Genomic DNA, 22101 nt, shown 5'->3' with positions numbered 1-22101 from the left:
GAGTGCTTGCTCATGTCCATTCCATTCCGCTACATGCACTGATGCCAGAAGTTTTTCCCTCAGTGATATCCACAGGGGACCAGCTCTGGCGCCCCCTCCAGTGGAGTGTGTATGCCGTGGTATGAGGGGCACTGCTGGCTCCCCCCACCCTCAGTTCGTTCTTACTGCCAGTGACAGTGCTGGACCATTTCCTTGCCTCAGCTAACTTGTGTCTCAACTGCTCGTTGTGAACTATTTTACTGCATATTGTTGTTAAAAGTCGTTAGTTTAGTTCCATTAGTGTAGCTAGTGTTAGTTCATAGTCCCAGATGGGACTTAGCCTAGGGACGGGGCATGCCCCGGTCCCTGGGCTTCAAACCCTACGACTGCTGCAAAAAACCTATGCCAGTGACCCCCACAGTAGCTGTCTAAGGTGCTTGGGGGACACTCATGTTAGCGACAAGTGTCGCATTTGTAGGAGTTTTAAACCTCGGATCAAGAAGGAGCAGGACATTTGTCTCGAAGCACTCCTTATGGAGTCGGCACTTGCACCGGCACAAGAGCTGTCCAGATCAGACTCTGCTTCTAGCACTGTGGCTGATCCCCATCCTTGGTACTGGCAAAGAAAGGCCAGGGTGGGACCTTTTTCTGCATCCTGAAGGGGAAGGAGAGGGCTGGAGGAGAGCAAAGACCCGTGAGGGGCAGCTCTTCGCCTCCGGATGGAGGTCGGGCCCCAGCTTCCGCCGAGTGGGCTAGTCCACTTCAGGAAGCACCCGCCACCCTGGAAAGTGGCATGGGCATTCGGCACCTGGCAGTGCCATCTACACTGGAGGCCCTGCATGCTGCTAAGGACATCCTGTCCCTACTGGTGCCGCCCATGCCAGTTACAGCCGTACCCCGCTGCAGGGGTAAACCTGACTTGGGATCCTTCCAACAGTCCCCATCAGTGTGGCACCGCTCCTCACCCCAAGGAGTGTCCCGCCAGCACTCACTTGTGCAGAGCCACCATGCCCCGAACACAGGTCAGCCCACCCGTCAGAGTCCCCGGCGTCAGTCCCTGGATGCCAGGCGGCACTCTTCAGGCTCGAAGCGGCGATCGCCAGTGGAACGGTGCAGACCAGCAGAGGTGTGCCCGTCCCTGCACCTCCAGTGCCGAGAGTGCCCTCCCAGTGTGTGGCACCGCTGGTCTCAGAAGCCCCATTACTTGTCACCGGAGCGCCGGTACGGATTGTCATGGTCACTCCAATGTACCCTGGCACGGCGACCTACTCACTCCAGCTCAACGGACCGGCAGCGCTTGCTGAGTGTTAGGTGTAGATCGCCGAGTTCCTGTTGCCGACCTGCCTAACACCGATACTGGTCCCCTGTCTCACGGCACAGAAAGTCATTGCCCTTGTGCAGATCCCCAGCGGAGCCTCAGGGCCGGCACCGACGTGACCAGGGTAAACAGTTGGCCTTGGCACCGTCCTGATCTCTCCCCCCCCCCCCCCCCCCCCGGACGTGGCCCATCCTCCTCGGGCTCCATTAGCGAGGAGTCCCTGCCAGTGGGCCAGGGTCATTCATCGGGGGTATCGGCATTCCCGGCATTCCCCGCAAGACCACTGGCCTGCCACCTGGCACCTCCCTGGGGGTTCCTGCAGCCTTCACAAGGGTGTAGGTCGACCTCGGGGGCATTGGATAAGCAGTCGGTGATGATCTGCCTGCCCCGTCCGCCCCCCCGACATGGAGGTGACACTGGAGAGGACCCCTCAGGGTCTCTCGGTCCTAATGGAGGTGCTCGTGGAGGAGGCGTTGGTGGTGGCAGACCTGCCAGTACCCACCTCCTCTTCATCCTTGCTCAATGAGGCGATTGCGGGTCTTCTCACCCGGTCCCCAGGTTGATGCCAAGGTTCATCAAGATCTACTGAGGAGCGTTGCCTCAAACCAGCAGCTAGAAGCTGATGAGCTGGAGGAGCCCTCAGACTTCCTCTTTAACTTGTTGAGTTCGGCTGCCCCTGCTATGGTGGCACTGCCAGTGCATGAGGGAGTGGCAAAAATTACCCAGTCCCTGTGGCAGATGCCCTTGTCGCTGCCCCCCATGTCCAAGTGGGCAATACGCAAATATTATGTGCCGGCTAGAGGTTATGAATACCTTTACACCCATCCTGCCCCAAGCTCACTGGTGGTGTCGGCCTTTAATGAGCACAAAAGGTAGGGTCAGCTAGGTGCGATGCCTAAAAATAATAGAGGCAAAAGGCTTGATCTCTTCAGAAGAAAAATTTATTCATCTTCCAGCCTCCAGCTATGAGTAGCGAACCATCAGGCCTTGCTCGGCCGCTATGACTTTAACATCTGGCATCCATGGCTAAGTCTTCGAACTCGCAGCCTGAGGACCCCAGGAAAGAATTCCTGGCGATCCTTGATGAGGGCAAGGTGGTGCGAGGGCAGCCCTCCAAGTGGTCTCAGATGCAGCGGACTCTGCAGCCTGAACCATGGCCTCGGCTATAGCCCTGAGCCGAGCGTGACGGGTTGGATCACAGAAAACTCCTTGGGAACTGCCAACTGATGTGCTGAGACTACCCCTGAGCCTATTTCCCTTGGCAGCTTGGGACTTCAGTGCCCTGCCTGGTTTGAGCCAGACACACTAGCCTGCTGCAAACCCAGACCCAGGTCTGAACCACATCCCCCAACAGCTGCAGGCTTAACTGAAAACAGCTTAAGAAGTGTTTCTGTCTCTAACACTCAGATGCTCAGTTCCCAATGGGGGCCAAACCCCAAATAAATCCGTTTTTACCCTGTATAAAGCTTATACAGGATAAACTCATAAATTGTTTGCCCTCCATAACACTGATAGAGAGATGCACAGCTGTTTACCTGCCCCTCCCAGGTATTCATACATACTCTGGGTTAATCAATAAGTAAAAAGTGATTTTATTAAATACAAAAAGTAGGGTTTAAGTGGTTCCAAGTAGTAACAGACAGAACAAAGTGAATTACCAAGCAAAATAAAATAAAACACGCAAGTCTATGCCTAATACAGTAAGAAAGCTGAATACAGACAAAATCTTACCCTCAGAGATGTTTCAATAAGCTTCGATCACAGACTGGACGCTTCCTAGTCTGGGCACAATTCTTTCTCCTGGTACAGTCCTTGTTCCAGCTCAGGTGGTAGCTAGGGGATTTCTCATGACTGCAGCCCCCTTTGTTCTGTTTCACCACGTTATATAGCTTTGGCACAAGGCAGGAATCTTTTGTCCCTCGGGGTTCCCACCCCTCCTCCTAAATGGAAAAGCACCAGGTTTAAGATGGATTTCAGTAACGGGTGACATGGTCACATGTCCTGTGTGACCCCAAGCCTTCATTCCTCCCAGCCTGATACACAGAAGGCCTGCAAGCAAACAAAGCCATCCACATTCAATTGTCCTGGTTGATGGGAGCCATCAAGATTCGAAACCACCATTAATGGCCCACACTTTGCATAACTACAATTGGACCTCTGGGTTATATTTCATATTTCTAGTTTCAGATACAAGAGTGATACATTTATACAAATAGGATGACCACAGTCAGTAGATTATAAGCTTTGTAATGATACCTTACAAGAGATCTTTTGCATGAGGCATATTCCACTTACATTATATTCACACTCATTAACATATTTTCATAAAATCATATAGTCACAATGAGCATCCTGGTTGCAATCCTCGGGCCTTTCCACAGAGGTTCAGCAGTTGATCCAGAACCTCCCATTCGATGGCCTGGCGCTGTTCTCTGAACAAACAGATGCCAAGTTGTACAGTCTAAAAGATTTGAGGGAAACCCTGCGGACCCTGGGCCTGTACACCTCAGGGCTGGCAAGGAAGTGATTTAAGCCACAACAGTTCCAGAGATTGGGCAGTCAGTCGGTCCGAGTCCTTCCATAAGAAGGGCAAGACCTATAAGCGCCAGAAGGGCCACCACCCGACGTCCTCTGTTCACTCGAGCTCCACCCGCAATCAACAGGGTGGTAAATGGGTGTTTTGAGGGTTCGCTCGAGGGTGACCTTCCAGCCTGTGTCCTGGATCCTGCTTCCCGTTTTTTATCCAACCACCTGTCCCCTTTCCTCGCTGCCTGGGCCTCTATAACATCTGACCAATGTGTCATTAGAACTGTGGCTTATGGTTATACTCTTCAGTTTATTTCTGTCCCGTCCCCCCCCCCCCAACTCTCCTCCCCGTCCCTACTCAGGGACCCCTCTCACGAGAACCTGCTTGCTCAGGAGGTGCACGGCCTTCCGCAGGTGGGAGCTGTGGAGGAAATCCCCCTAAATTTCAGGGGTAAGAGGTTTTACTCCTGTTGTTTTTTTTTTTAATCCCAAAGGCCAAGGGGAGTCTAAGACCCATCCTGGACTTGTGAGATCTCAACAAATATCTCAGGAAGTCGATGCTCTATATCAAGAGGCAGGGGGGAGCTTGCTCCTCGGCCATCTGTCAGGAAGCACTTCGCCTGTGGGACTCTTGCATCCAGTGCGTGATCTGTCTGGAAGCTTCACATCTCCCTGGTGTCTGGAACGTGCTGGCAGATTTCCTCAGCAGGTCCTATTTCTCTCACCACGAGTGGCCGCTCCACTCGGACGTCGCCTGGGTGCTCTTCCAGAAATGGGGGGGGGGGCTCCCCGAGTGGACCTGTTTGCCACCAGACAGAACAGGAAGTGCCATCAGTTCAGCTCTCTCCAACGCCTTGGCAGGGGCGCCCTTTCCGATGCCTTTTTCCTGTCATGGGCAGGAGATTTGATGTATGCTTTCCTGCCGATTCCGTTGATCAGCAGGGTCCTATTGAAAAATCAAAAGATGCAAGTCATTATGATCACCGCAGCGTGGCCTTGCCAGCACTGGTTCAGCACGCTCATGGATCTGGCCATGGCTGCACCATGGTCATTGCCCAGCTGCATGATACCACAGTCGGCTCCTGCACCCAAACCTTCCCTTGCTTCGTCTCAAGGGTTGGCTGCTGAGTGGCTGAACCCAGAGGAACAGGCCTGCTCTAGCCAGGTACAGCAGGTTCTCTTGAAAGCAGAAAGCCCTCCACCAGAGTGACTTACCAGGTTCTCCTGTTGGGCATCGGCGTGTAGCATCTCTCCAACCAGCGTTCCTTCTAATTGTTTCCACGCATGTGCGGAATGAATTTTGTTATGTGCACCATATCAAGGTAACATGCAGATGTTTGCCACCAGTAGAAACCAAAAACTTAGATATGATATATATTTTTTTAAAAGTTACCATAGGGATAATTACTCCAGCCAGGACAGGTAAGTCATTTTAGAACTCACTACTCAAAGAATTAAATTTAAGCGTAAGAAAGAAATAAAAATTATGAAATGCATAGACCAATCAAAAACTAAAACAACACACTTTGAAAGAAGTATCAAGAGGTAACAACAGCAACAATAATACAAGTGTGTGTGTGTGTGTGTGTGGGAGGGGGCATTGCTCCTTTAAGTATGCTGCCCCCACTTTAAGTACGCTGCCTTTTAAAGTAGATCAGCACGTGTTCAGACACAGCAGCTGCAAGCAAGCTCCCTCTGTCTTGAGCCCTGTTGTGTCCCCCCTCCTCTGCTCTGGAGATGGAATACAGGGGCGGGAGGAGAGGGACACTGACATCAGTGTTCCCCTTTCTCCCTTTGCACAGCAAGAAGGAGGCTCCCAGAACAGCTCCAAGGCAGAGGGCGGGAGCAGTAGGGCAATGTGGGGAGGGACACCTGAAGTGCGTGGCACTTGATAGCCTGCTGGATGGCCACCCAGCCTTGCAGTTTAGGCGGGAATTTAGTTCCCAACCCGATCATCTCTGCAATCCATCCTGGATTACCTGCTCCACCTAAAGCACCAAGGCATTGCGCTTTTGTCCATCAGAGTGCACTGGGCAGCCATAGCAGCCTTCCACCCGCGCGTACAGGGCCAATCAGTGTTCTCGCGTGGGATGTCGATGAGGTTCCTAAAGGGCCTTGAAAGGTTCTTCCTGCCGATCCGGGATCTGGTTCCCCAATGGGACCTCAACCTGCTCCTCTCTAGGCTAATGGGCCCGCCCTTCAAGCCTACAGCTTCTTGTTCCATCTCCCATCTGTTGTGGAAAGTTGAGTTCCTTGTAGCCATTACCTTGGTGAGGCGCGTATCCTAGATTAAGGCCCTCACGGTGGAGCCTCCGTATATGGTATTCTACAAGGACAAGGTCCAGCTGCGACCCCATCCAGTTTTCCTGCCTAAAGTGGTGTCCCCTTTTCACGTCAACCAGAATATCTTCCTCCCGATGTTCTGTCTGAAGCTTCACTCCACCAAAGAGGAGAGGCGGCTACACACTTTGGATGTCCAGGACACCCTAGTGTTCTACCTGGAGTGTACTAAAGCCTTTCACAGGTTGACCCTACTCTTTATGGCAACAGTGGATAGGATGAAGGGCCTCCTGGTGTCCTTGCAGAGGATCTCAAATTGGATCACCACCTGCATCTGGACCTGTTATGAGCTGACTTCGGTCGAGCTGCCACCTATAGTGACGGCCCACTCTGCTAGGGCTCAAGCATCCTTGGCGGCCTTCTTGGCGCATGTCCCTATCCCAGATATCTGCAGAGCCGCAATGTGGTCTTTGGTACGCACACATTCACGGTGCACTACGCCATCACCCAGCAGGCAAGAGACTATGCTGGATTTGGCAGAGCTGTGTTGCAGTTGACATGTCTATGAACTCCTGCCTGCCTTCGGTGGTACTGCTTGGGAGTCACCTACAATGGAATGGATATCAGCAGGCACTCAAGAAGAAAAGACAATTACCATTTTTTCGCTACTGGTGTTCTTTGAGATCTGTTGCTCATGTCCATTCCATGACCTGCCCTGCTTCCCCACTGTTGGAGTTTCTGGGAAGAAGGAACTGACAGTGGGGGGAGCCAGCAGCACCCCTTATACCATGGCATACGCACGCCACTCCAGAGGGCACCAGAGCCAGTCCCCTATGGATACTGCTGAGGGAAAAACTTCTGGCACTGGTGCATGTGGTGAGCACACATGCCTACCGTGGAATGTCCATTAGCAACACACCACTAAGAACACCAGTTACGAAAAAAGGTAACTGTCTTTTTTTTTGGTTTAATCATAACATCCCCTTAGTGTTTTTTACTCCTAAATTACTGATACATACACTCAATTTTTAATGCCATTTTAATATAGTTATTGGTACTGGAATAGTAGAATACACCTGTTATGAAGAGGCCAGCCTTTTTTTGAAAAAATACCTATATATCCCACTAGTGATGTCATTTACTGAAACATACTTTTGCTCAGTCTTTTTTCTGATATGCCTGACAGTCCATATTGAGTTCAATACAGATGTTTAATTGGAATTATTTTTTAGGCTCTGATAAATGGGTCAAATGTAGGGCAGGGTTTTTTGATTTTGTTTCTTTTTAACTAGTCTAGTAATACTCTTACTACTTAATAATCTTCAGAGTTGGGATCTTTATGTTAGTGACAGAAAATTAGCAGGGACTTTATATTTTTTTATTTATTGTTTTGTATTTCCTACCTACTTAGATCCACATTTTTCCTCCTTCCTACTGGTCTTTGGAATTAGTGATTTTGGGAGATAGATACACAAAACTTGTGTGCTCAATTCTTGACTAATAGTTTTAGCTCCCTGTACCTTGTAAAGCATGTATCAGGATTCACAATCCAGAATTTAGTTCTAGCTGCTTTAAACATTTTGGGTTTGTAAAACTGGCACAAGATTCCAAAAATGCGCCATGGGAATAATAAGCTTGGAGAAATCCAAGTAAATAATCTGTCTGAAGCACTAAACCTGAATGGAGCCAATAGTATATGTTCTAGAAACTACCTAATCTAACCATTTCTTTTGCAGTAGGTGTTAGGAGTCTATAACCTCAGTGTAAATTGACATAACTCCATTGACTTGAGTGGGTGCTGTGCTGACTGATAACCAGCTGAGGATCTGGCCTTATGTTTCTTCTCCAACAAAGTACATCGGGTTGGGCAAACTTTTTGGCCTGAGGGCCACATAGGGTGTGAAACTGTATGGAGGGCCGGATAGGGAAGGCTGTGCCTTCCCAAACAGCCTGGCCCCTGCCTCCTATCCACCCCCTCCCACTTCCCACCCCCTGCCTGCCCCCTTCAAAACCCCCGACCCATCCAACCACCCTCTCCTGGGGACCCCCGCCCCTAACCGCCCCCCAGGACCCTACCCCGTGCCAAACCCCCCCCCCCCGCCCCGTCCCCTGACAGCCCCCCCCCCCAAACCTCTGCCCCATCCAGCTGTCCCCTGACCGCCCCCCGGGACCCTTTGCCCCTTATCCAAGCCCCGGCCCCCTTACCATGCCGCTCAGAGCAGTATGTCTGGCCGTCGCTCCGGAGCCAGACATGCTGCTACGCTGCCCTGCATGAGTGTGCAGCCCCGCTGCCCAGAGTGCTGCCTGCAGGGAAGGGGAGCTAGCCTCCCGGGCCAGGAGCTCAGGGGCCAGGCAGGACGGTCCCGCGGGTCGTAGTTTGCCCACCTCTGAACTACATAGTTCAAAACCTCACACACCCTTAATTAGAATCCCTTATTTTCTGTCAAACCATGCAAACGTTTAGCTGTCCACTACCTACTCTGAAGTTGCACTGACACATGGAGATTCTTGGAGTGAAATCCTGGCTCTGTTGAAGTGAATGGGAGTTTTGCCATTGACTCAGTGAGGACAGGATTTCACCATTTATCTGTCATCAATCTGTCCTGAGGTTGCAACAGCAGAGTTCCATAAACGTTTGCCATATTCCAGATGTCTTTTGCTGACCTATCCCCGTCCTAGCAATTTACAGCGTGTCTCATATCAGCAAAAGTTGTATGTAAAGCTGGACTCCTATTTATGAACTCTACATACTAAACAGTATACATAATCAAATGTGATGATGTTGTAACCCGTGAGATTTTAGGGTTCCCTGCTCTGAGGGAATAGAAAGCAGCAAAATAATAGAAATACAGCTTATTTAAATAAAATGTTAATCAATTACTTTATTCAACAAGCTAGTTCTTAAAAATACAAATTAGCAAAACCTGAAGACTTAGAAGAAATAGATGTATCCGTCATATATATTAGAATAAATCTTTATTGAACTTCTTTCTTTAAGTAGGAGAGAAAACTGTGTATGTGTGTGTATATATATATCAACTATGTAGAATTTTTATATGTAATATAACTTTGTAAAAAATATTTTTAGTATGTTTTTGTGGGAGAAACTATTTAATGCTGAATTTATTCTTTTTCCCCTTTTAGTGGAGGGGGTGAAAGAACAATTGAAACTCTCCTTAGAAAACAAGAGTGGCATGGTGCAAACAGGTGAACTGACAGTTGTGCTCGATGGTCTGGTTGTTGAACAAGAATCTCTTACAAACTGCAGTTCACCAGCAGCCAGTAAGTTCAATTAGTAAAATAAAACCCACATGTTTTTGTTAACATTTTAAAAGAAGGAAAAATCTATTTAATGTATTTCTTGTTATTTAGTAGAAGTCCAGCAAAATGGTGATGCTGTACACGAAAACAGAGAAATTTTGGCAAGAACTACATCGAGGTTGGAATTATTATTTTTTACTTTTTGCAATATTTGAAGTGTAATGGCCATTGTTTCATTTACAATTAGATAATTGAATTTTGCACAGGTGATCGGTTTTGACTTTCAGGCCTTAACTACTTCAGGCCTACACTCCCATGGACTCTGTTTATTGTGTTGCTTGAGTAAGGAAGGATTGCAGCACCAAGGGCCCAATGCTGTAAATTTGCACGAGTAACTTTATTCATGCAGGTGTTCCATTGCATTCATGTGGATTATTTAGGTTAGGGGAATGTAGGTGTTCAGCTTACATCTCTTTTCTTCTGCTGGTAGTCAGGTAGCTTGTGCCTTGTTCTCCAGGTAAGTGGTCAACCTCTTGATGGTTTAGTTTTGTCTTCTGGCTAAACGTATAAGTCCATCAGACCAAACATAGAGTCCACCTGGCCTTGAAATCTGTGAAGTACTGCACTGGAGCTCAGTGGACCAGGAACTGTGAATGTGGCATTGAGTGCTGAGCTCCTTGCTACCTACTGCTGCTGTGTAAGAGCCAAGCATAGTGCCTCTCTACTACCTTCCTCCTTTAAAATGCTGTTGCAAGAGAGGAGGGAAGAAAAGGGCCTGTGTCCCCCATCCTGTATTCTCTTCTCTCCCCCCCCCCCGCCCCGCACCCCCACTAGCTCTCTTTCAAGGCCTGATCTTGTGCACATTGAAATCAATGGAAGGACTCCCACTGATTTCAATGGTTATTGAATCAAGCCTTCAAATCAAAGAACTTGCCCACCTAAACCTGAAATGGGGAAGAGAGCCTTGAGTTTAATGTACAGAGACCCACAAGCTTCATCTCTCTGTTTATTATGTAGGAGAACAAAGGGTTGCCAGGAGAATAATAGAAACAGGGCACACCTGGTCCTCAAACAGCAGTAGAAGAGAAGCAAGGAGTTCATTACTAAAACTAGCTTTATTGTTACTGGACCACCCAGCAACCTTGCAGTGCTTTCCTTACCCTGCTACTTTCTCTCCATGTGTGTGGTTTTGCTCCCTCTCAGCTGCTACAGATCTGGGAGATGGACACAAGTTGTTCTTCCCTGCCCATCCCAGGTACTGTCCTCTTTATATGTGGAGGTTTGCTTCTGGATCCCCTTGGCCACTAAATATTATTGGGGTGAACACTCAAAATATTATTCCCCAGTTTCTCTAGCATCTTGGGGACTATAATTTTCTTCCTCCTCCTTCCTTTCCACAAAATATTGCCCCAGATTTTTTGAAGATGGATCAGCTATACCTTCACAGTCCTCCGTCCTGATCTCTCTGGATGTTTGATCTTTGCAGCAGCAGTATTTCCTTCTCTTCAGACAATTCATTTTGTCCCTGATGCTGCTTTTGTACCTGGCCATACCCTGCTGATGTATTAACTTACCTTACATTAAAAATGAAAATTGCTAATAACACTTGAAAAAAAAATTCTAACATAATTTTAAAAATAACATTCTGGTTACAAAGCTCTTCACTGAAAAATAAATACAGCTTAGCTTTACTGATTTGAAAACAAACCAGTTCTTTTGACCTTGGTTTAGCTATATTCTGTAGATGCCAGCAAAATCAAATAAGATTTCTAGGTTAGAATAAAAAATAACCAAAAACAAAAGCTGTCTCTGTTGTTGTTTGGTTTATCAGTAACTTAAGTGAATTGATGTTTGCTGTTTTATAACAAAGAAATGTTTGTTTTAACTATTCTGTGCTAAGCCTACTTTTCTGTGACTTGGTCTGTGACAGCACAGGCACATTTGGTCTTCCTTCCTAACCCTAGTAGGCAGGGTGATTTAACCACCTTGTCCAGCATTTTTCTGTCTCTAGGGCTCCCTCATCTGCTTGATTTCTGCTTCAGCGCAGCGTGCATGAAGGTGACCTGTGTGATTGCCATTTGTCACTTGAGCAGAAAAGGCTAAAACAATATTTAGGGGTCAGGAAGAGTGGAACAGCATCTCAACATATGGTGTTTTCCTGTAGGGGTCCTTAAGTATTTATTTCCCTCTTACTAAGAGAAATCTTTGCTACCTCATTTGTTAGACAGTAACTACTCTGAAGTAATTTCTAGAGATGTGACTGACAAAAGCAGCTGTTCAGCATGCCTAGAGGAGGAAAGAAGCTCATCTGATAGGATGGGGTTCTCTCCAGAGAAGCAGCTGCGGCCATTTTTGGGAACTCTAGTAGCCAAACTAGCCTGCTCAACTCAGTTATAATGCCATATTGGGGGAAAAATAAATGGAACTTAAAAATCCAGTTAAGTATCTGAGTTAAAATTACAAAAATAAGCCCCCATGTCCCCATAATTGGTTTAGTTTTACATATATGAACAGTTATCTACACTCACCAACGGAATAATATTGAAACCTTGCCACTGAGTTTACTTTGGTGTATTTTGTATTAGATCTTTAAGCATGTTTCAGTGTAGGCCTTTGTTTTCTATAGTTCTATTTAACAAACTGTTTGTATTAATCAAAATCCTCTTTATTTTGCCAAGATCTACCTGTGACATGTCTAATGGAATAGACAATCAAGCTCCTTCAAACTCTGTAATACAGAATGCATTCTGTATACATGCTGTTAATGGAGACAGCACTTCATCTCCTTCTCATGTTGCAGCCAGTCCCAAAAATACACCAGTACCAAAACCACTTTCAACCCAGCCTGCCAACAACAGTGGTAAGAATGAGCATGTTATAAAATGCTGTTCAATAAGGATTTTCTAGTTAATTAAAATCATGTAGTCCAACTTCTGATTGTTTATCTGCCTTTTACTATATACATCTGAGATAAAACCTGTAATATTTTCACTTCTGCATGATGAATATAAATCTTAGAATTTCTCCACTTCCTTGAGTCATTCCAGAACACATCAATTTGGAGAACAATATTTTACCTGTTTTATTTTTCTTAAGAGACATCTTGTCATCAGGTAAGACCATTGAATCATAACATAGATTGTCTAGAGGAAAGAGTCTGACTTCCTTTACTGGCTCATTTCAAAAATGCTTTTCTAGTAGAGGTGGGAGACAGTAAGTGGATTTCCTGACTGCAAAGAAATGGAAGTACGTTTCCCTACAAGAAGTGCTTTCCAACAAAAATCTGCAAAGGCAAAGACAGAAGCAATGTTTGAGGACTTTACATTTCTCTAGTAGCAGGACCTGCTTGTGTCACTGTAGTTCAGCATTGCTGTTGCCATTTATATAACCTATTTTCCAGTGATATGCAAATCAGGTAACGAATCTGCTCTGGGATGAAATATATTTTAGAATTCTCAGCCCAGGATCACTTAAAAGTGCCAATTATTTCTAAAGGGACATTAATTTTTAAATCTGATATCCATCTGGAAATGTTGTTGTACTGACTATTGTTGCAAGTAACCCCTAAGAGTAATATAGTGGAAAGATATTAGAGATTTTTTTTTCATTTTATTTACTTTGTGCATTTGAATGAATTTTACATATAATCAGTGTTTCCATTTTGTCAATGGTGCATGCCCTTCCTCAGGTCCCATGAAAGTGTGTCTGAGTAACAGGAACAAGTGAAGGTGAACAGACAGAAAGCAGTGGTGTTATTCTCGGGCTTTCGCAAAAGACCTTTATAAACATCACAGGGGAACAGAAAAACCCTCAGTTTTTTAAAGTTATTAAAAAAACCAAAATCATTCAGGACTTAGTATTTAAGGGGTATACTAGTTAAAGGGTCCTCTATTAGAAAACAGATGTTAAAAAAAAATAAAGAAAATCCAAGTTGACTTTTAAGCTGAGGTCCAAATGTCATAGATACTATATAATTTCATTTGCTTTCTTGTGCTGTTATTGCTAAATGAGATAAGGAGCCTCTAAAGAGTGCTTAGTTGATACAGGAAGTGGAGTTGGTAGAAATCTCTCACATCTGTACTGAGTCATATTCTAGCATAGTGGTAGAAGATGCAGTTTTGCTGGATGTGACTTTTCCTGCGTGAGACATAAAATTGAGGTTCTTACTGCTTGTGGTATAAAATTAATTACAAGTGTTATTACAATATAAAAGGTAACATTTTGTGACTCTTAGACAGTGTTGGATAATAATTCCATAGAGATGCTGCCAAAATTCTCATTGAGGCAGATTCTCGGCTGATGTAAACTTTCATAGTTCTATTGTGGAGCTATGATAACTGACACCAGCTGAACATCTGCCCCAATTATTTTACTACTTTGAGCTCCCTTTTCTCATCCCATTCAACTATTTTTGTGGGGGTTGAAATTCCTCTTTAGTTGGGCTACTTTTAAGAAAAAGGTAATTTAAAAAAAATTGGCAAGTGTGAAGGAAATTGGTGAAATTGTCTGATGATGTGAAAGATAAATATGCTCATTGAATTCTGCAGATCTAATTCTCTTGTGCAGCATGCACCACAGCAGCTGTGAGCTCATAACCATTAGGACATGTGTGATCATTGCAGCTATACTCTTGTCTTTGCAGATCCAAATGTTTGATATTAGGGTATATAAATAATTATATCTCATCTGACATCAGTTCCTTTCCTGATTCCTTGTGGGTCAATTGTGGCATTATTACAAGCCCTGTGTTAGGGGCAGCTCATTGTACTGCCTTTGGAGAAGCCTAAAAGGGAGATTGACTTCCCCGATCACAGTCCCCTTCCCAGTTTTCCTGTTGCGCCAGGGAGAAAGTATGCTGTGCCTCGTCTATACCTTTGCAGGATACAAACCCCAGTACTGCAGTTGTAGGTATGCTGCCAGGTGCATTGAGAGGGTTGAAGCCCCCTTCTCACTCTTGCCCAAGTAGGGGAGTGTAGTTATTCTGAAACGCCTTTGACTCCCTGCATGCTATAAATTGTGGCACAGTGAACGAGCAAAAAGGTGTTCCAAAAGCAACCTCTGCCCCTCATTTCTCTACCCATGCTTTACATATGGGCCAGCAATTAGTCCCTCTACACATTAGCTGTGTTCCCTTGTGCATATGCACTGCTGCTAAGTTCTTTGTTACGTAATGTAATAACTTCCCACTTTCCTGGCCTGTATTTCTAGCCTTCTTGGGAAGATAGACTGGCATAAGTTAGATATAAGAAGTAGAGGGCAGATTCTGACTGATAATTTAAGGACAAACAGATGTAAAGCATTAAAGTGAATGTTGGTTTCTTAAAGAGGTGCTGTCACCTCATTTTAGACTCCAATTTAAAACCCAGTCCTGCACATATGCATGTGAGTAAGGTTATAGGCATAAGCATTTGTAGTATCTGAACCTCAAATTTCCTGTAAATAAACTTGCATAAAATTTAACCTAAGTAGAAACATGTTAATGAAATTTTTAAAGCCCTACACACAATAGATTTGAATTCAAAAGCATACCATTCCCATGCAGTGTTTGTGATCCAGATGTTGCAGAATTATGGTAGTGAACCATAGTGTGAAATTGACTAGAAGGTGACTATAAGCAAAAGTAAAATTGTCTTGTCTGTTTTTATTGTCTAAGCTTACACATAGTGCAGAAAATTAACAGACAGCACAAATGGTGAAAAGTAAAACAAATTCTTTTTTTGAATAATCTAAGGTTTTAGTAGCACAGATGAAGGAATATTTTAAAATTATATATGAATTTTAACCTAATAGTGTCCATTAAACTTAGAATTTTCTGAATCAGGTCTTCATAGACTATCCTTTTGTGCTAGTCACTGTACAAACACACAAAAATATACTTCCTGTTCTAGAGAGCTTATAAATTGAAGATCTTAAATCAAAATTCCAGTTGATGTGATAGATTGCTCTAACATGGCAATAATCCAGAAATGATACAATATTTTGATGTTGCATTTTATTATGTATGTGATGCATAATTACTAGATCACTGGATTACTCTTGTGAATAGTAACTTTCAGTCTCTGTAACAGAGCTACCAAGATGAATAAAAAATATGCCAAAGAAAAGTCTGTATTGATTTATGAAGTCAATATCTATAATTTCTATTGAGATCCTTTGGCTTAGCTACACCAGCATTGCCTTGTACATGAGCTTGATAAGATTTTTTAAATTTTCTGGTTAAAAATGACTTATTGAAATACGACATACTGTAGCAGAATACAGTGCCACATTTATGTGTAACTGAACAGAACAAAAAATTACATTAGTCTCAAGGATATAAATTACTATTTTTATTTTATAACATTAAACTATATAAACTCAAAATTGTAAGGTGGATGTAGTCAGATTTCATTATGATTTTGGGTGGAGGCAGGCAAGGTTAATTTTATTTAAGTTGGGTATCGGTGCAGCTCTTAATATTTTACTTCAAAACCACTATAAGAAATCAGCAATTATTTTCGTAGTCTTATCCTCAGCCAAATATTTAATGAACTTCTTATTTGAACTGGAAGGATTCACAGGTAATTTTTAGGCCTACCATAATTAGGTTTTCTCAAGTTTCCTTTCCTGTTTTCTCACTTGCGGCAAGGGCAGTTTTGAAATAGTTTTTCTACTTAAAAGTTTTACAAGAACTGTTGGTGCTATTCGCTTCCACCAAACCACATTACCTTTTTCCTTTTGGCAATGCTTTCCTTTAGTAAGGAAAGGAGACAGGAGGTTCTGTTACCAGAAATGCAGATTCAATAAGGTGGAGGTCAGGAAGATCTTATTGCAGTAGTAAATTTTTGCTTATATATTTTGCATTTAATGTGCTCTGCTGGGCTAACTAATTGATAAAGAAAAAGTGGTATCTGTAACCATTATATTAGCTTCTGCTTGTTTACCTTATAGGACATTTCCATGTAGTTTCTACACAGGCAAAAATATGTATACCTCTAACAGCAACTGTAAAAAATATGTTTCTTGTTCTATGTAGCCTGTGTTTGTCAGGTAAATGCACATTTAACTTAATATATTTTTTAAAGGCTTGTGTTTTCATTATTAAATCCTTCGAAGAGGTGGATTTTTGTTTAATTGCCGAGTTAGTAATTTAAAAAAAATTTTAAATATTTTTTGGCCACAAAGCAAGCGGAATGAGCCCGGAAAATTATCCAAGTGGACATTAAACGCTGTTATCAGTTGTATCTTTCATACTCAGCCTTCTTTTATTCTTCCTTTAAAATTCTCTTACAATCTCATAGTGTTAAAGATTCTCTTTTAAAACCAATGCCACTTGGAAGTTTCAAGAGCAAATCATGCGTATGTTCCTTTGCGGACTGGAAGCAAGGTGCCCACCCTCTGCTAGCTTACAGAGCATGTCTTACTATCCCATTAAACAAGCTGCCAGGAAACTGAAAAGTTACTACTACTTCAAGTGGCTCTTCATATTCCCACTTGTGAGCAATAAAACAACCAGTGCAGTCTTAACAGAACCTTCTCCAAGCAATGCCTGTTAGAGCGCACATGTATCTCATCCTACTCCTCTCCTCAGCTTCTTCAAACATTCTGAGCGAAAGGCTGCATCCCCTACTGCCTCAGTTCTTCCAAAACCTGCACCAGGTCAAAGTGAACTGCCCTGGTCGTTCAGGTGTAGGATTTTTTTCTCCTGTACTAGTGCCTTAGATAATTGTCGTAGCTTGTAGTGTTAGTTTAGTTTGAGAGTTTGTAGTTATAGTTAGTTTAATTTTAAGTTCAGTTCTGAGTGATGGTGGAACTGAAGAAAAAGTAAAAACCAGCATTAAGGGATGCGCTTCTGCCAGCCATCTTCCTGGTATCAGATGACCCCACATTAGGCACCTTAAGTGCCTTGGTGAAGGTCAGTCTCTCCTTCTGGGTGTTCTGTTTGTTGGAGTTTCTCACCCAGTACTCAAGGAGATGCAGAATAGACTGCAGGTGCTCCTGCTTAAGAAAGTTCTTGCTGCTAAGCCGTCTGGCTTCAGAAGATCATCAGATCCAAAGACTAGGGGGCCTGTTTCAGCTCTGAGTGCCTTGACTTGTAAGGCTAAGATGCCTAAAGGATCCTGGGGATCTGTGTATTTTTTTGGTTTCAGCTCCTGTTCCTGCTTTCATCAGCTCCTCCTGCTAGGGTGTCGAAGATGCCGTCTTTTCAGTTGGCCACTAAGGACTCTGTGATTAAGCCATCAGTTCTCACTGCCTAGGTTCCAAAGGAAAAAAGCGAGGGAGAAGATGGCCACTGTTTTAGAAGTGCCAGATCATGTGGGTCCGATTTAATGTATCTGTCTGATTTGGATGTGGCCTCTGCAGACCTTAGTCAGCTCTGCATTAGACTTCATGTTCAAGGGTTATGGAACTGATGCCTAAGCCTATAAGACTGCCACTATTGCCCATTCCTATTCCAGTGCTGATGTTTAATCTGAAGACCCATTACTGTCATGGCAAATGTTCACCGTTCAGCATCTGATCATCAGACCTGAGTGAGAGATCATTGGGGGAGAGGAAGAGAGAGATTTCATCTGTTCAGAGTTTTAAATCCCCTTCACCTAGAAAGAGGAGTAGAATAGAAGATATTGTGAGTCTTTTTCCAGATCCATCTTTGCCCCCTCCTCCTAAGACTCCAACAGGACTTCCAGGCAGATCCTTCTTACCTTTTTTGTCTCGACATCCTCTGGTGAGATCCATAGCCGATCCAAGGTTGGATCCACAGTTAAACAAGGTTAGAGGAGGAGTCGAAAGACCTGAATTGTCCAGATTTATGCTACTTAAATTTGACTGTCCTCAGTCTTTTGGACAGTTTGTGCTTCCTCATCCTATAGCAGGGGTGGGCAAACTTTTTGGCCTGAGAGCAACATCTGGGTGGAAATTGTATGGCAGGCCATGAATGCTCACAAAATTAACAATTCATGTTCAAACAGGAACAACACAAGTTTGTTTCAGAATCAGCACAATTAAAATAATTCTGTTGAACAATACGCTGTTAGAAAAATACATTACCGAGCTGTTTGCTGATTTTACCACACAATTTTGCTCCTGTCTGAACACAAATTGTATGTTAGCTAAAACTTTTCAGTGTACAGCACTACATAAAAGTCTGGTAGTTTTCATGTTTATTGCTGACTTCTTTACGATCTGTAATTAGCTTTGTTGAATCATCAGTGTTTCTCCATTTGACCGTGGCAATAACCAAAATATATTCAAACTATTTTAGGTTCAAAGTAGCAACATGTGCCAACGTATCCACACCAATTAAGCAATGTTGTTGTTAAACAATTTAACTCTGAAGAAGACTTTATGAAATAAAATTTTATTTGAATAAGATACAGTTTAGTGGAAATAAACATAAAACCTTACTTACTATTTTATGGTATAAATATACCATCATAACAATGTATTACAATAATTAAACCAAACTTACCTCCTTTCCACTCCTTCTTTGATTAATGTGAACAATACAGTTGCTCACCCTTCTTTACAATGGCATCAAAGTCTGATGTCATTCTCATTGTGGAAATCCACAATACCGAGCTGAGATGCTGGTCGGTTAACTGGGATCTGTAGCGAGATTTGTTGTAATTCAGTAGGGAAAAAGTTTGTTCACACACATAGGTGGAGCCGAACAGAACCAGGATTTTCTGTGCCACCTTGCAGATATTTGGGACTTTGTTTCACTCAAGGAGGCATAAAACTTGTCCAGTTTTTCTGAATTGTACTTTTACTTCAAGGTGGAATTGCACTGGAGATCAATGTAATTGATCAGTTGTAATTCTTGTGGGGCTTTCTCGTAGTCAAATGACAGTGGGCATGACACCAGCTCCAGTGTCTTCTCTATCTTCTCAGTTAAAGAATTGGTGAGAAAATTCTCCCTGCAAGTCACTCAAAATTTTGCTGTACTTTTCTCTCTGCTCTGGTGACACTTCCAGGTATTTCAGTATTGGAAAATGAGCGAACACTTTGAAAACAAAACTAACTTGACTTTGAAAGTTGTCACACTAGAATACAATTAGTGTACAAACACATTCTTTCCTTGCAGCTTCACATTAAGTTCATTTAAATCATAGAATCATAGAATATCAGGGTTGGAAGGGACCCCAGAAGGTCATCTAGTCCAACCCCCTGCTCGAAGCAGGACCAATTCCCAGTTAAATCATCCCAGCCAGGGCTTTGTCAAGCCTGACCTTAAAAACCTCTAAGGAAGGAGATTCTACCACCTCCCTAGGTAACGCATTCCAGTGTTTCACCACCCTCTTAGTGAAAAAGTTTTTCCTAATATCCAATCTAAACCTCCCCCATTGCAACTTGAGACCATTACTCCTCGTTCTGTCATCTGCTACCATTGAGAACAGTCTAGAGCCATCCTCTTTGGAACCCCCTTTCAGGTAGTTGAAAGCAGCTATCAAATCCCCCCTCATTCTTCTCTTCTGCAGACTAAACAATCCCAGCTCCCTCAGCCTCTCCTCATAAGTCATGTGCTCTAGACCCCTAATCATTTTTGTTGCCCTTCGCTGGACTCTCTCCAATTTATCCACATCCTTCTTGTAGTGTGGGGCCCAAAACTGGACACAGTACTCCAGATGAGGCCTCACCAGTGTCGAATAGAGGGGAACGATCACATCCCTCGATCTGCTCGCTATGCCCCTACTTATACATCCCAAAATGCCATTGGCCTTCTTGGCAACAAGGGCACACTGTTGACTCATATCCAGCTTCTCGTCCACTGTCACCCCTAGGTCCTTTTCCGCAGAACTGCTGCCTAGCCATTCGGTCCCTAGTCTGTAGCGGTGCATTGGATTCTTCCGTCCTAAGTGCAGGACCCTGCACTTATCCTTATTGAACCTCATCAGATTTCTTTTGGCGCAATCCTCCAATTTGTCTAGGTCCTTCTGTATCCTATCCCTCCCCTCCAGCGTATCTACCACTCCTCCCAGTTTAGTATCATCTGCAAATTTGCTGAGAGTGCAATCCACACCATCCTCCAGATCATTTATGAAGATATTGAACAAAACCGGCCCCAGGACTGACCCCTGGGGCACTCCACTTGACACCGGCTGCCAACTAGACATGGAGCCATTGATCACTACCCGTTGAGCCCGACAATCTAGCCAGCTTTCTACCCACCTTATAGTGCATTCATCTAGCCCATACTTCCTTAACTTGCTGACAAGAATACTGTGGGAGACCGTGTCAAAAGCTTTGCTAAAGTCAAGAAACAATACATCCACTGCTTTCCCTTCATCCACAGAACCAGTAATCTCATCATAAAAGGCGATTAGATTAGTCAGGCATGACCTTCCCTTGGTGAATCCATGCTGACTGTTCCTGATCACTTTCCTCTCATGTAAGTGCTTCAGGATTGATTCTTTGAGGACCTGCTCCATGATTTTTCCAGGGACTGAGGTGAGGCTGACTGGCCTGTAGTTCCCAGGATCCTCCTCCTTCCCTTTTTTAAAGATTGGCACTACATTAGCCTTTTTCCAGTCATCCGGGACTTCCCCCGTTCGCCACGAGTTTTCAAAGATAATGGCCAAGGGCTCTGCAATCACAGCCGCCAATTCCTTCAGCACTCTCGGATGCAACTCGTCCGGCCCCATGGACTTGTGCACGTCCAGCTTTTCTAAATAGTCCCTAACCACCTCTATCTCCACAGAGGGCTGGCCATCTCTTCCCCATTCTGTGCCAACATATCCGCACCAAAAGCGAGGTCACACACACAGTTTGAATTCTTTAATTCAGGGAAATCATTTTCTTTCTCCTGCATCTCCAGAAAAGTGCAAATTTCATCTCTGAACTCCCACACTCATTGCAATACCTTTCCTACGCTGAGTCAGCAGATATTTGTATGATTAAGTCCTGGTGTTCAGCAACAGTGTCTTCAAGAAGAGAAATGAATTGCCAATGATTAAGTCCCCTCTCTCTTATGTAGTTCACTATTTTCACTACTGTGTGAACAACAGGATCGATGTCCAGGACATTTTTGCAGAGGGTCTCCTGATGTATAATACAATGCAGAAAAATCACCTCTTTATCAACATCGTCTTTTTACTTTGTCCTGAATTCTTTTTAAAAGTCCTACGTTTTTCCCAGTTAAATTTGGAGATCCATCTTTGGTTACGTTTGCCAGTTTACTCCAGGGGAGCTTCAGCTGTTCAAGGTAGCCAGACACTCTCTCGTATAAATCCAATCCCTTAGTTGTGCATTTGATTGATTCCATTGATAAAAATTCCTCTGTGGTTTCAAATTTGTCCTCAATTCCTCTGACAAAAATCAATAACTGTGCTGTGACCTTAATGTTAATGCTGTCATCGAGAGCTACTGAAAACAACATAAAGCCCTGTGCTTTCTTGTTCAACGCAGAAGCCAAATGTTCATGAATCACTTCTACTCGACGAGTAACAGTTCTTCATGACAAACTAATGTTCTCAATTTTGTTTTGGTATTCCGGGCACAGCATGCCAGCAACATCAACCATGCATTCTTTCAAAAACTCCCCTTCAGCAAAAGGCTTATTTTGTTTAGCGATTTTAAATGCTAGAACATAACTTGCCTTTGTAGTGGCTTCCGGAACTGTAGATTGTCGTACATAAATATTTTGCTGAGCTTTTAAGTTTGTGGTGAATTTCTCAGCGTTTCTTGCCCTTTTCTCAGTTGTTAAATTGCTGCCATAATTAGGATGTTGCGTTGAAAAATGGCGATTAAAATTTTAC

The 22101-nt window shown here is 43.9% G+C and overlaps 1 protein-coding gene across 4 annotated transcripts in view; it reads left to right on the top strand.

Annotated features, from left to right (window-relative positions):
- Positions 1-22101, top strand: part of WWP1 (WW domain containing E3 ubiquitin protein ligase 1) — a 168564-nt gene that overhangs the window by 73572 nt on the left and 72891 nt on the right. For 3 of the 4 annotated variants that reach the window (XM_074944151.1, XM_074944150.1, XM_074944148.1), the window contains 3 exons: positions 9248-9385; positions 9476-9542; positions 12043-12224. In XM_074944151.1, the coding sequence (XP_074800252.1) occupies positions 9248-9385; positions 9476-9542; positions 12043-12224 (387 nt within the window). The remainder of the gene's footprint in view (positions 1-9247; positions 9386-9475; positions 9543-12042; positions 12225-22101) is intronic. The other variant, XM_074944149.1, reaches the window with a different exon arrangement.

Source organism: Natator depressus, chromosome 2 (assembly GCF_965152275.1).
Source record: "Natator depressus isolate rNatDep1 chromosome 2, rNatDep2.hap1, whole genome shotgun sequence".
Taxonomy (NCBI): domain Eukaryota; kingdom Metazoa; phylum Chordata; order Testudines; family Cheloniidae; genus Natator; species Natator depressus.
The sequence above is the reverse complement of the archived record's forward strand: the minus strand, read 5'-3'. Positions and strand labels throughout refer to the sequence as shown.